At 43.2% G+C, this 13,572-nt stretch overlaps 1 protein-coding gene across 1 annotated transcript in view; it reads left to right on the top strand.

Moving 5' to 3' along the window:
- DPYD (dihydropyrimidine dehydrogenase) overlaps positions 1-13,572 on the top strand; it is a 2,453,390-nt gene that overhangs the window by 2,187,011 nt on the left and 252,807 nt on the right. The window contains exon 20 of the mRNA XM_029618068.1: positions 8,212-8,391. Within this exon, the coding sequence (XP_029473928.1) occupies positions 8,212-8,391 (180 nt within the window). The remainder of the gene's footprint in view (positions 1-8,211; positions 8,392-13,572) is intronic.

Genomic DNA, 13,572 nt, shown 5'->3' with positions numbered 1-13,572 from the left:
TATACGTAGGTAAAACTAAAAGACAGATTCGTACCCGAGTGATTGAACATAGATCAAATATAAAACATTCCCGAAACTTGGCCCCTCTAGTTGATCATTGGCTAGCACACTCTCACACAGTATCTGACTTATTCTTCTTTGTTTTAGAAACTGTTACACCCTCATTGCGTGGTGGTGATTTTGACATTTTATTGACACGTTGTGAACAAAGGTGGATACATCGGTTAGATTGTGTGACACCGAAGGGCCTTAACAAAGAAATCGAATGGTTTCACTTTACATGATTTTGATAGGTTGCAGCTGACACATCTCCATCTGTGATTGGTTGGCTTTTCCTCTCCTCTGATTGGTTTGTAAAATCTGGTTGGCGCGAGTTTTGACAGCTTTAAAGTTGGTTCGGATCCTTGCTTGAATGCACTCCATGCCAGGAACTTAAGAATTCCGTCTAAAGGTAAAATTTATGCGTGCACTAACTTGTACTGATTCTGTACCATTACCATTTCTCATACAGTCCTTTGTAATTTAATTTTTAGAATTTCCTGTTTAAGTTTATGGGCATCCCTCCCGACGCAGCCGCTGGTGAAACACGGGACCGTGTCGGGGGACCCCGTGTGCATGAAAGACTATGCATTATAACAATGGAGTTGCCAATTTTTGAATAAATGAAACTATATATTTATACACCTGAGTGAAGTGTTGGGACTGTATTACTCAATACCAGCATTTGTGTTGGATAAAATAACCATGCCATGTGTGCACTCAGGCCTTTTAAAATCTACCCCCTAGTTTTTAACAATAAAAACTGCTGCCAACTTGTCTGAGTAGCGTGTGCCAAATCTGTAAAAATCCTGATTTTACAGTGAAGAATAAGCTCATCACTATGTTAAAAGAATAACTTCATAAGCTATGCCTTAGCTTCCAGGACCAAATTCACAATTAAATTTGACACATTAACTTGTCTTACACCAGAATCTTCCAAAAATGCTGTCAAATTATCACCATCTAAAGGAATGGGAGATAAAAACTCTTCATCTACAGCTCCAACTTTGACCTAGTTTTTCAGCCAGGCAAATAAGCTTTTATGAATTACATTGGGATTCAAAATAAGAATAAATCAGTCCTTCTTAATTCTTTGTTTTCTTTGGAGAAATAAGGTGAAAGACATTAAGGACTAATCCCTGAATATAAAGCCCACTTAGATGGAAGAGAGCAACCAGTCGAAGTGTAGGCTGTGTTCGCAGATCCAAAAAACGTCTACTAGATTTAGGCTACCCTGGTCAGAACCTTCGCAGTATACAGAATATAGGGCAAAAGGCAATAGAACCATTTAGAAGCAGAAAAATGGTGAACTTGCACTTGGACATTGTTGCTGTTATGGAAACATGATTCATTCATTCTCATGATTGGGATTCAGCTATACCAGGCTATAACTTATTAAGGAAGGACAGAAAGGACAGAAAAGGGTACGGAGTAGCTCTTTATGTTAAAAACAATATCCAAGCTACTGAACTGCAAGGAATGTGGGGTAGAGAAGAAGCATTATGGGCCTAAAAAAAGATGATGGTGCATCCATTTTTACTGGTGTGCTTTACAGGCCTCTGACTCAAATGGAAGAACTAGACAGAGATCTGGTCGAAAGACATCCAAAAGATGGGAAAAAAGGGAAAGTGTTGTTTGTTGGAGACTTTAATCTGCCAGACATAGACTGGAAAATCCTTTCCATGAAATCGACCAGAAGTAGAGAGATAGTGGATGCCTTGCAAGGGGCTCTCTTCAAACAAATAGTAATGGAACCTACGAGGGAGGGAGTTATACTCGACCTAGTGTTACCTAATGGAGATAATGTCTGAAATGTCTAGGTATGTGCCCACCTCAGCACCAGCGTTCATCAAACAGTATGGTTTGATATCACAAACAGGAAGTCACACAAAGACCCGAGTTTTGACTTTCAAAAATACTGACTTTGTCAAAATGGGGACATACCTGGAGATAGAACTAGAAGACTGGGAGAAAATGGGAGAACAACAGTGGACCAAACAGTGGACCAAACTAAAGGGAGCAATCACAAAAGCAACAAATCTATATGTTAGAAAAGTAAACAAAAGTAAGAAATAAGAAACCTATCTGGTTCTCAAAGAAGATGGCTGACATAATAAAAGAAAAAAAAGCAGCATTCAAGAATTATAAAGCAGCCCAAAAAGAGGAACACAGGGAAGAATACCTGGTAAAACTAAGGGAGACGAAGAAAGTAATCAAGAAAGAAAAAGGTCTGGCAGAAGAAAGGATTGCCAAAGAGGTATAGAGAGGTGACAAAACATTCTTCAGATATATCAGAGAAAGGAGAAAGGGCCAAAGAGGTACAGTGAAATTGAAAGGTGACCAGGATCAATGTGTGGAGAGAGACGAAAAATGGTGGAAATATTAAACAAATACTGTAATTTGGTGTTCACTAAAAAAAGACCCTGGAGAAGGACTGTCATTAGTTAACAAGACTGTGGAAGGGGGTGGAGAAGACAAAATTCTGTTTACAGAAGAGAATGTATGGGAAGAGCTAGGAAAACTGAAAGTGGACAAAGCCATGGGGCCGGATGAGGTACATCCCAGGATACTGAGGGAGCTCAGAGTTGTGCTGGCCGGTCTGCTATGTGACCTGTTCAATAGATCCTTGGAAACGAGAGTGGTGCCGAGTGATTGGAGAAGAGCAATGGTGGTCCCACTTCACAAGAGTGGGAGCAGAGAGGAGGCAGGAAACTACAGGCCAGTTAGCCTCACCTCGGTGGTGCGAAAATTAATGAAGACTCTGTTGAAGGAAAGGATAGTAAACTATCTACAATCCAATGGGTTGCTCGATCTGAGACAGCATGAATTCCCCAGGGGAAGGTCCTGTCAGATGAATCTGACTTACTTTTTTGATTGGGTGACTAGAGAATTGAAACAGAAAAGAGCGCTCAATGTGATTTACTTGAATTTTAGTAAAGCAATAGTGTACAACTGTACATTATGTTATCTCATGCAACCTTAATCAGTCCTCATTTCCATTTACTCCTCCCAAACTGCTCAGTGTCATTAAATTTGATCTAGCCAGATAAGTCCCTACATAGCCAGTTCTGAAAATTTAGCCCTCTGGCTCTTAGTCTTTCCAGCCTCTTTAGTTTTAGATATATAATGTTGGTATTCAATAGGAATGTACATTCATTTGAAATGAATAGGTAAAATGCAACAAATGAGAGACCATTTTCGTTTCATTTGTGGACCCCCTAAAAATTTAAATGAAAGTTTTTGTTTCATTCATTTGTTTCCCATTCAAGTCTATGGCCCATTGAAAACTGCTGCAATGAAACTGAGAGCACTGCAAAAAAATCATTGCCTATGTGAGATAACAGCCGGACTGGAGCAAGGTGGAAAAAGTAGGCAAGAAGACAGGATAGAGGTCTTATCACGGTGAAACATTTTTTTAATTAGCCTATAGCTGGAGTCTGGATCAAATGACACTGATGGCCTCCCACTGAAAGGTCTGAGTATGTTCAAAGAAACTCCATGTTCTCTTTTAGATTTTAGAGGGAAACTTGTCTTTTCAGAATCTCTCTAAAAGTCAAAGAAAAGCTTTAAAAAATAAGGAGAAAAATGTTGGTATTGGCAAAGGGCTTTTTCTGTATCTTCACTGCAGTCAGTGCTTTGCTTTTTGTCTGTTCACTGGGGAAGGGAAGTGGATTGGAGATAGAAGCAGTGAACAGCAGCAAGGTGTTCTTTTGTGTCTGATTCTACAGCGTGCACTGCACTGCATATCTGCATTGTAGACAGATTGCAGTGAAGAGAAGCACAGCTTTCTCAGTTTATTCTCTTTCTGACAAGTATTTTGCCTGTGTGCAAAAGGAGTCAATCAGCAGTGCACATATGCACTGTGCATCGGTGTGTGTGTGTGTGTGTGTTTGTTGGCGAGAAATAGAGACTTTTTTGCACACACTCAGTCCGATACAGTAGCCATGCGAAAAATGGGCACTCGGTGTTGAGCGCCCACTTTCCTAACGCGCGCCCAGTCACCTCTCCTGGGTGCGCAATACAATATTTAAATGTGGGGTCATGTTAAAAGGAAGTGCTAGGGACAATTGCGTACCCCTAGTGCCTCCTTGGCAGCCCAGGAGAGGTGGCTGTCAGCAGGTTTGGAAAACGGACGCTCAATTTTACCAGCGGCCTTTTTCCTATCCTGTGCACTGCCATGGATTAGGAAAATGGATGCTTGTTAATTGAGCAACGCTTTTTCTAAACTAACCACTGGCATTTTTTTATTTATTTTTTTTTTTTTAAATTAAAAAAAAAAAAAAATGTAACCTTTTGGATCATCTGACATAATATTGCCATGATAGTAAGTCAGAGGATGTACAGGAAAGCAGTATTTTCTGCTTTTCTGTATACTTTTTTGGGCCGCTCAGAAATTAACACCTGCTCTGGGCTGTGATTATTATTTTATTTTTTTTTTTTGGGGGGGGGGGGGGGTTGGACGTGCGTTTTGAATGTGCTAAACCCCTTATGGTATAAGCGGTTGTGGATGCGCATCCAAAATGCACGTCCAATTGCATGTTAAACAGTGTGCTCAGCTGAGTGCACTTTACTGTATCGGACTGACGGTGAAGGATAGCTTTAGAAAGGCAGACTGAGTTTGTGCCACTAGCAAGTTGCTAACTTATTTATTTACCAAAATTAGTAGTCTGCCATATTCCCAAAAAAACCTGTTCATAGCAGATAAAAATCAAATGTGATATACCAGTTCGAATGTCGGTATATAAAAATAAATAAATAACATAAACAGCAACAATTATCAATAAAATCAAAAAGCAATTACAATTAATTTAGTTTATAAAGGCCTCACAAAATAAATTAGATTTTAAAGCTATCCCAAAGCACTTCAAGTCTTCTTGCAGCCGTGGGTTCCCAAGGGTGGGAGCCGCTTGAGGAAAAGATCGAAGATGCATATGCTATAACCTAGCAGATATCGCTGTTGATACAATTAAACGTTGCTGTCCCATAGAGCATAACAACTGCTGGAACTGGTATAATGGTAAGGAACTCTTCAAATGCCCTGGGCTAACCCTAGCTAAAACCTAGTGTGCTACAGTGCTAGAATAAGAGTCTTGAATCTAACTGTCTTCTTGATGGGTAGCCAGTGTAAGTCCCACAGAATAGAGGAAATATGACCTCTCAAAGAACACTGAGCTACCAGTCATGCCACTGCATTTAATAATAATTGTAACAAGTGCAAATAGCATTTAGGAAGTGCTATATAAAGGGCATTACAATAATCTAAATCAGATAAAACAAATGAGAGTATTAAGCTCTTAAAATCATTTTTGTCCGATATAAACCTCAAACTGCAGAAACATATGTTACATTTCAGTTTTGCTAGGGGGTGGGGGTTAAGGAGGGTGGGGGTTAAGGAGGCTTTTTGGACCTCTAGGCCCACAACATTAATTCATATTTCATGTTCCCGGATAACTTTAACCTAGTTCTTGGCCAAGTCTATGGTTAGCCAAATTAGAAATTCAAGTAACTCCAAATATTGGACTCAGCCAGATAGCCTATTCAGCTATCTCGACCACGCCCAGGTATGCCCTTGAAATGCCTCTCATCCAGATCAATTTTATCTGGATAATGACTTATCAGGAAAAAATGTATCTGGATAAGTGATGGTGTGTCATGCTGCTGAGGTCAGGGAACACCCCCTCAGGAGCAGAGCAGGACAGCAGGGCTGGACTGGAGTTTATCTTCAGCCTAGTCTGCCCCTTTCCCCACAGGTTGAGCCCTTAGGTTCTGGGGGCCTTAGGTTCCGGTAGGGCTTGGCATCAGCAGCAGATCATCATAGTAAGGCAGGCTGGACAGGCAATGCAGGCTAGACAAAGCAGGGCAGGCAAAACCAGAAATTGAGGTCAGATATAGGCTGGATGATGTGTTATAGACAGGCTGGAATCTGGATGCTGGGGCAGGCTATGCAAGGCAGGACTGGCTGGACAGACACAGGCTGGGCAGGATACTGAACAGAGACTGGGTCTGGATACAGATATAGGCTGGGGAGGATACTGAACAGAGACTAGAACTGGATACAAATATTTGCTCAGGCTGGGCACTAGAACTGGATACAGACATAGGCTGGTGTACGCTCACCAGCCACGGCAAACCGCATCCAGCACCATTCACCCGCAGCCTCTTTCTCTGTCTGGCTTCCAGCATCCTCACAACTGCAGCAAGTTGCTGCTACCACTACTCTCCTGTTCCAGCCCTCCTGCAGGTCGCATGGTGGCCAAGATGCCACCAACCGCTATTTCCATCCGGGTCCTCCCTAGGCACGCACGCGCATCGCCTTGGCTCCCTTTAAAGGGCCAATGGCGGGAAAATGCGATCCGGGCCTTGGGATGATGTCAGGTCTCCCGGCCTATTTAAAGACCACCTCTAGCTCCAGCTGACTGACTTGGCAATAAGTTCTCTGGATCCTGCTTCAGGGTCTCTGTTTCGGAGGTTCCTGTTCAGCGTTCCTGCTTCAGAATTCCTGTCTCAGCCTTCCTGCTTTGGAGGTCCTGGACTCAGCCTTCCTGCTTCAGGGGTCCTGGCTTCAGCCTTCCTGCTTTGGAGGTCCTGATCTCCACGTGCCTGCCTCGGAGGTTCCGGCCTCTGAGGTCCCTGCTTCTACATCCCGGCTCTGCCGCCTCCTCTCCAGCCTCAGTGGCGGATGTCCTAGGACATCTCCGGCTCTGGGCCTGCCTCTGACCTCTGACCAGGCTTGACCATCGCCTTGGGTCATCTGCCTTTGACCTCGAACTGGACCTGACCACCGCATTCTGCCGCCTGCCTCTGACCTCAGACTGGACTTGACTGCTGCCTTCTGCTGCCTGCCTCTGACCTCGGACTGGACTTGACCACTGCTTTCTGCCATCTGCCTTCTACCTCAGACCAGTCTGGTTGCCCTTTCACCTATCATCTCCAGCTCTACTCTTCTTGGACTCAAGATCCTACCTCAGCTGCTCATTGTGACCAGCCACACAGAGGCCTACCTAAGACCAGCCAGCCCCGGCACCCAAGGGCTCAGCCTGTGGGGAACGAGGGCTGGTACTGGCGAAGCTCCTGTCAGCCTCTGCTTCCCATCTGGCCTCGCCTCTCGATGGTGGGGACTGTGGGGCTCACCCCCCACAGGTAGTGCCAACTCCACCTCGGGCCAAGGGTCCACAAACCCTAACACAGCCTCTGCTTCCCATCTGGCCTCGCCTCTCAATGGTGGGGACTGTGGGACTCACCCCCCCACAGGTAGTGCCAACTCCACCTCTGGCCAAGGGTCCACAAACCCTAACACAGCCTCTGCTTCCCATCTGACCTTGCCTGCCAACAGTGGGGACCTGTGGGGCTCACCCTCCCCCCCCACAGGTACTGCCAACTCCACCTCGGGCCAAGGGTCCACAAACCCTAACAGCTGGACAGAATGAGCAGGGACTGGAATTAGGTACAGATTTGGGCAAGATAAGGCAATGGCAAGACAGGGAATGGATATTGGGAACTGGAATGGGCAGAACAAGACTAGACAGACAAGGACAGGTCAGACAAGAACAAGACAAGACTACACAGAGCACTGAGGCCTGAGGATAGCAAAAGAGAAAGCCCATAGGCCACTAGGCATAAGGCACAAAGGCCGCAAGGGAGGCACAAAGTAAAAAAAGGCCCAGAAGCCAAGGTAAGGACAATCTTGAGTAGGCCACAGAGCAAGGCACAAGGCAACAGCAAGCCCAGAGGCCACAAGGAATGGAACAAGGTAAGCATGGCCAGGACAGAGAACCAAGGATGACTTGAAGAGGCATTGAGGTACTGGAAAGGCTGGCTTAAGTAGCTCAGGAACTTCTGAGTCAGATAGTCAGTGAGGAGATGGCTCAGGTAGCTGGGGGCAGAGCTCTCTGAAGGCCTCTGCTGGTGGGGAAGTGTCATAGCAGCAGCAATCAGGGCATGATGAGGCTGCATGGTGATATTCCAACACTGGCATTTATTCAAATAACTAAAAAATTATCCAGATAAATGCCTTTAAATCACAACGTCTTAGTGACTTGATCATAATGGGGAATTTTAGGTATAATGTTAAAAAAAAAAGTATGGTCCCCTTAGTGACTTGACTCCCTAAATGTTTTAAAATTATTTGAATAATTTAGTTTATGTTTTCATTTCTATTTATTGCATATTTAGGTTTGCAGTGCAGTACAGAATCAAGACTTGACAGTTATTGAGGATTACTGCACCGGTCTTAAGGCACTGCTCTATTTACAAAGCATTGAAGAGCATCAGGACTGGGATGGACAGAGTCCTCCAACCATGCGCCATCAGAAAGGAAAGCTTGTGGCCAGAATTTCAGATATCATCGGAAAGGTAAGAGTTATAATCAGAGAAGTGTACCTTACATTCAGTTTTGTATGTTGATTGACTAATGGGGGAGATTAACTAAAATACTGAAGGTGGTGATGGTCATCAACAGAGGAAAGATGTACAGCTAATTGCAAATATACAATATATGTCAGTATAAGTAAAGCATATGGGATGTTGGATAAAAAAATATGAAAATATAAAGAATTTGGTGAATGTTCAATCTGAAGCTACAAAATTGGAAATCAAAGCTTTATAAATGAATGATGTTAGAGCATTCTGTGTTCACTTATCTTAGTGAGGTCAATATTGAGATCCAGTGAGTGGATAAGATCATTTTAGACATTTCTCTGTAGGTGAATATTTAGCTGAAGCTTTTTGGCTAGGTTGTCAGTTGAATATTCATCAATGTGACTGGATTCCCCTGGTTAAAAATCCAGTTAATGTTGAAAATCAGGCACTAACCAAATTACAGACTTGGGTTTGGAGGTTGGGGGGGCAATTTTACATACACAGTCAGAGGTATTAACAGCAAAGTTGACATCACTGAAGATTTTCTGACTGTGTATGTAAAACTGACCCCTAAACCCCACCCCAAGTTAAAAGTGTCCGCTCTTACATTGTTATAAATAGTAAAGTTACATATCGGTCTCTCTCTCTCTCCCCCCCTACCTGAATAGCATGTGCAATAAAAGCCTTTTCAGTCAGTAACGCGCCTGCGGTGAATTAATCAGCATGTGATGTGAAAATTAGCACTTGTGCAATAAATTTATTGCAGCTTGCGGAAATTACCTATGCAATGCAGGAGCAGGGAAATTAGCCTAACCATGCCCCCTTTTTTATCGCGTGTGCTATTGCCACTATATTTATAGCATTTTGATAAATCTAGGCCTTGGTCCTTTAAAACAAATATCAGAGGATCCCTTTCTCCCTCTGACACCCACCATAGCTCAAAATTATTCCTGTCGTACCCACCCCTGTGCCAACTTCTTCCCTTCCTTCCTACCCACTTGGTTTTAAAAAATGGAAAAATTGCAGCTGGTCTGATGCTCACTTTCTACATTTTCTTTCCCTCCAGTTCTTTAAAAAAAAAATGTAAGCATGCCTCAGGTGGAAAGGGGCCAATGTACTGCCCTTCCCTCCCTCCTTTTCTCTCCTGGCATGAGTTTGAAAAACTAATTTTCCCCCCACCCCACAGCTGGTTTTCCCTCCATCCATCTGCTTTACAAAAGTTTAAAATGAAAGCTGGCTAGCTGGCCTTCCCTCCCTCTGCACTGTTAAAAATAAAAAAGTCCTCCACACTTGTCCCCACCCTATGTCACTGCTAGGAATGTGCGGAAGAAAAACTTAATTTCAGTTCATTCATTTGTTTCGTTAGGACCCAAATTAATTTCATTAGTTTCACTACAAAAAAATGTGTTTATTCATTTCATTAGTTTATTTGTTTGCCCTTAAAAGCTTTGGGGGAAGCATTGCAGTCTATTCTGGTCTTCACAATAGTGATTTTCTAATCAATTCTAATGAAAATTGTGAGAAGAATTCATCAGAAGGGGGAAAGAACTGCAAGGTGCTTAGACTGTGGCAAAATGGCATAAAAAATTGGCATAATTACTAGCCTAAGGTTTCCTTCATTGGCAAGAGTTATCCAAAACACCGTGAGAAGAGCAAAGAAGCAACAAGAGGAGGAAGAACATTCCAAGGTGGAAAAAGAGGACACCAGCAATAGTGACATGAACACTTGATGTCATCACTAGAGGCAAAGTGGCATCGAAAGTGGCATCAGCACCCTAAGGCACCATGAAGAGGGAACAAAGCAGAAAAAACATGGCAGAAAAAATCCCAAGGTACAGCTAAAAGGACCAAGGATCAGAAAGTGTGGTATCAAGATTTCAAAAGCATAGGAGATGTGCACACTGTACAGCAGCAACCTAGATTGTCAAGAAGACTCAACGTATAAGAGCTGGAGTATGCCAGGAAGGTGCAGTGACAGAAAGAACCCCAAGGTGAATGGCAGTTAGGCCAAGCAGTACAAGGAGCTAATGGTGTAGGATGAGGGGCACAGCATTAAGGCACAGCAGCAATGAAGGTGCCAATCATTCCGTTCACGCATACAGACAACCAGAGCATGGGATGACTCTCCCTGTCAAAATATGGTTGCACCTGGCTGATCCGCCAGTTTGGTAGCATATGCTTGTGTCATGGAGTAAGCCATGCACGTCATAATGCAGAGTACAGTGGAATTGTGAATGGGCCATGAAATCAGTTATAGTTAATGGACTGGTGCAGCAAGTGAGCAGGACAATGGATAGATGTGGAAAGAGCAAGACATGACAAAACAGTGAGTACCACAGAAGAAGAATGGTATTAAAAGCCTGAGGAGTGAATTTGGAAAGCAATGTATGGCTAGGGTAAGATGAAAAGTTGGCAAGAACTGTAGGAGAAAGGGATTTGGCAACAACCTTGAATAGAACTGGAGCAGTGGAGGAAGCACCCAGGGATGCGGCCATGTTATAAAATAGCCTGACCGCGCATACATTTGCATGCAATTTTAAGTGGGTGCATAAGTCAGGGGATTTTAAAAGCATAAGAACTGACACCATTGGCCATTTTCCCAGTTTACCCAGTTAAGGGATAGGACTTTCAAAGCCCCCTAGTTTAATAGCCTCCCTTCTCCCCTGTTAGCCCCAACCTTTAAAACCCTGCTGATCTGCCCATATTTTTTTGTTTTACTTTAGCAGAAGTAATGTTACGTGGCAGGGGACCCCCAATGAACGCCTGTGCGAGTAAGTTTGTATGTGCTAATTTCAAGGTTAAATCCAGGAATGCCCACACCATGCCCATGCTCTGCCCCCTTTTTTGGAGCTTTTCATTTGTGCACATAACTGCAAGTATGTGCATATAGGAGCTGCTTTTAAAAATCCGCTTAGCGCGCACCGGCCCAACATATTCGCACATTTCCTAATTTTGGTGCATGTCAGGCTTTTAAAATTCATCTTTATGGTTCCAAGACCAGCTTGGAATGGCAGCAACAGTAGTGATGCTGGTATCTCTTAAGAACTGGAATGGTAGGATCAGAGCAACGCAGCAAGAAGGGTAGCTGTAACACACCCAAAGGTGTTTGCCGGTTCTTGTACATGCTGAGCAGTGGAGCGAGCGGGAACCATGATGTAGCAAGAATGGCTTGGAGCAGTAACGACAGAAGTGGTATTGGTTAATAATTTTGCAAAATTCAATTGGTAGGAGCAGAGCAATTCAGCAAGAAGTGTAGCACTACACCCTCAATGCTGTGGTGTTGTCAATGTCAGGTCCATGTAGCATTTGTAAAATACCTATGCAAATAAAAAATGTAACATTCTTAGGGACTGCAAAGCCTATTTGAAAATATTAAGGATCCTGAGCTTTTCTAACAATGTTTTGAAATGGTGTTTACAACATAGCATTTTGCAGCTGGAAGTGTCAGGCCTCAGTGGTTATGTTTTGAGCAAGACGGGCTTATGCAGGATACGTCAGGCCACAGAGGTTATGGTTGGAACATGGCATTCTGCAGCAGTGTCAGGACTCAGTGGTCAAGGCTAAAGCATGGCATTCGGTAGCTGGAAGTGTCAAGCTGTAGTGGGTATAGTTGGTGCAAGAAAGGCTTATGCAGGAAACATTAGGCCTCAGTGAATATGGTGGAGCATGGCATTCTACAGCTGAAAGTGTCAGGCCACAGTGGTTATGGTTGGAGCAAGATAGGCTTATGCAGGATACGTCAGGGCTCAGTAGTGGTGTTTGGAGAAAAGGACCAGAGAATTTCACTGTAATCATGCCCAGTGGTGTTTACTGATGCTGATATTGTTCTCTTGATATTTATTTTTATTGGATTTGATGTTTTAAAAATTATTTATGTGCACATTTGTGAGCCGCCCAGACCATCAGATTCGCAGCATATAAGTTCTTAAAAATAAAAAATAAAATTCTACTCCCCTTCACTCCCCCACCACACACACACATACATCTGAAGCATGTGTGTGTGTGGTTTATTGAAGCATTGGATGGGGGAGGATAAGCATCAGCCCGAGGGTTGCCCAGTTAACGTTATGCTATTTGGCCATCCAGAGGTAACTTGGTAACATTGGATGGCCAAAGCTGATATTCAGCGCTGACTGCCAAAGTTTAACTGCACCTCCAGTGTTGTCTGTTTTTATCCAGCTATATTTTGTCCAAGCTGTGATTTGCCAGGAAAATATTTAGCCAGTCAGCAGGGAGTAAATTTAAAGACAAATATTAGGATTCATCTGGCTAAATAAAAAATGTAACTAGATAAACCCTTTGAATATCTACTTTATTGTATTTTTCATTGAATTATTTGGTAAAGGAATGCCGTTTTAAAGAGTAGCACATGCTCTGTTACTCAGAAAGTATGGAATATGCTGACAGAAGACATGTATGATAAGATTTCCCAGTTATTGGAAGTAGTCGCCATGGAGACGGCGGGAAGTTTCTGGCCCTAGGGGAAGATGGAGAAATACAAGCGGTTGCGTGTGGTGGGCAGAGGGGCTTTTGGGTGAGGGTGTGATATCGGGGAGAGAGTTAGCGGATGTGATGAAGGGTCGGGGGGCATGGTTTTAATGGAGATGTAATGTTGGGTCTGGGAGGAGGTTGAAGGGGTCTTTGGGTGGGAGATACTATTTTAAGGAGAAGCAAGGTTTTTTTTTTGGTGGAGGTGCATTGTTGGGTGGGAGCATTGTCCAGACATCTCTATAAAATAATGAGTGGTATGGAACGAGTAAACGAGATCAGTCTTTTACTCCAAAAGTACAAAGACTAGGGGACACACAATGAAGTTGTTAAGACAAATAGGAGAAAATCTTTTTTTACTCAACCATAATTAAGCTCTGGAATTTGTTGCCAGAGGATGTGGTGAAAGTTATTAGCATAGTTGCGTTTAAAAAAAGGTTTGGACACGTTCCTGAAGGAAAAGTCCATAAACCAGTATTAAGGTAGAGTTGCAAAAATCCAGTGCTTATTTTTGGGATAAGCAGCATAGAATCTAGGATCCTGCTAGGTACTTGTGACCTGGATTAGCCACTGTTGGAAACAGGATACTGGGCTTGATGGACCTTTGGTCTGACCCAGTATGGCAAGTCTTATGATCTTATGATCTTATGATCTTATATCAATGTTACCATTTCAATAAGGGGATCT

The sequence above is a fragment of the Rhinatrema bivittatum genome, chromosome 10 (genome assembly GCF_901001135.1).
Source record: "Rhinatrema bivittatum chromosome 10, aRhiBiv1.1, whole genome shotgun sequence".
Classification (NCBI taxonomy): domain Eukaryota; kingdom Metazoa; phylum Chordata; class Amphibia; order Gymnophiona; family Rhinatrematidae; genus Rhinatrema; species Rhinatrema bivittatum.
This window is presented reverse-complemented; position numbering and strand designations above follow the sequence as displayed.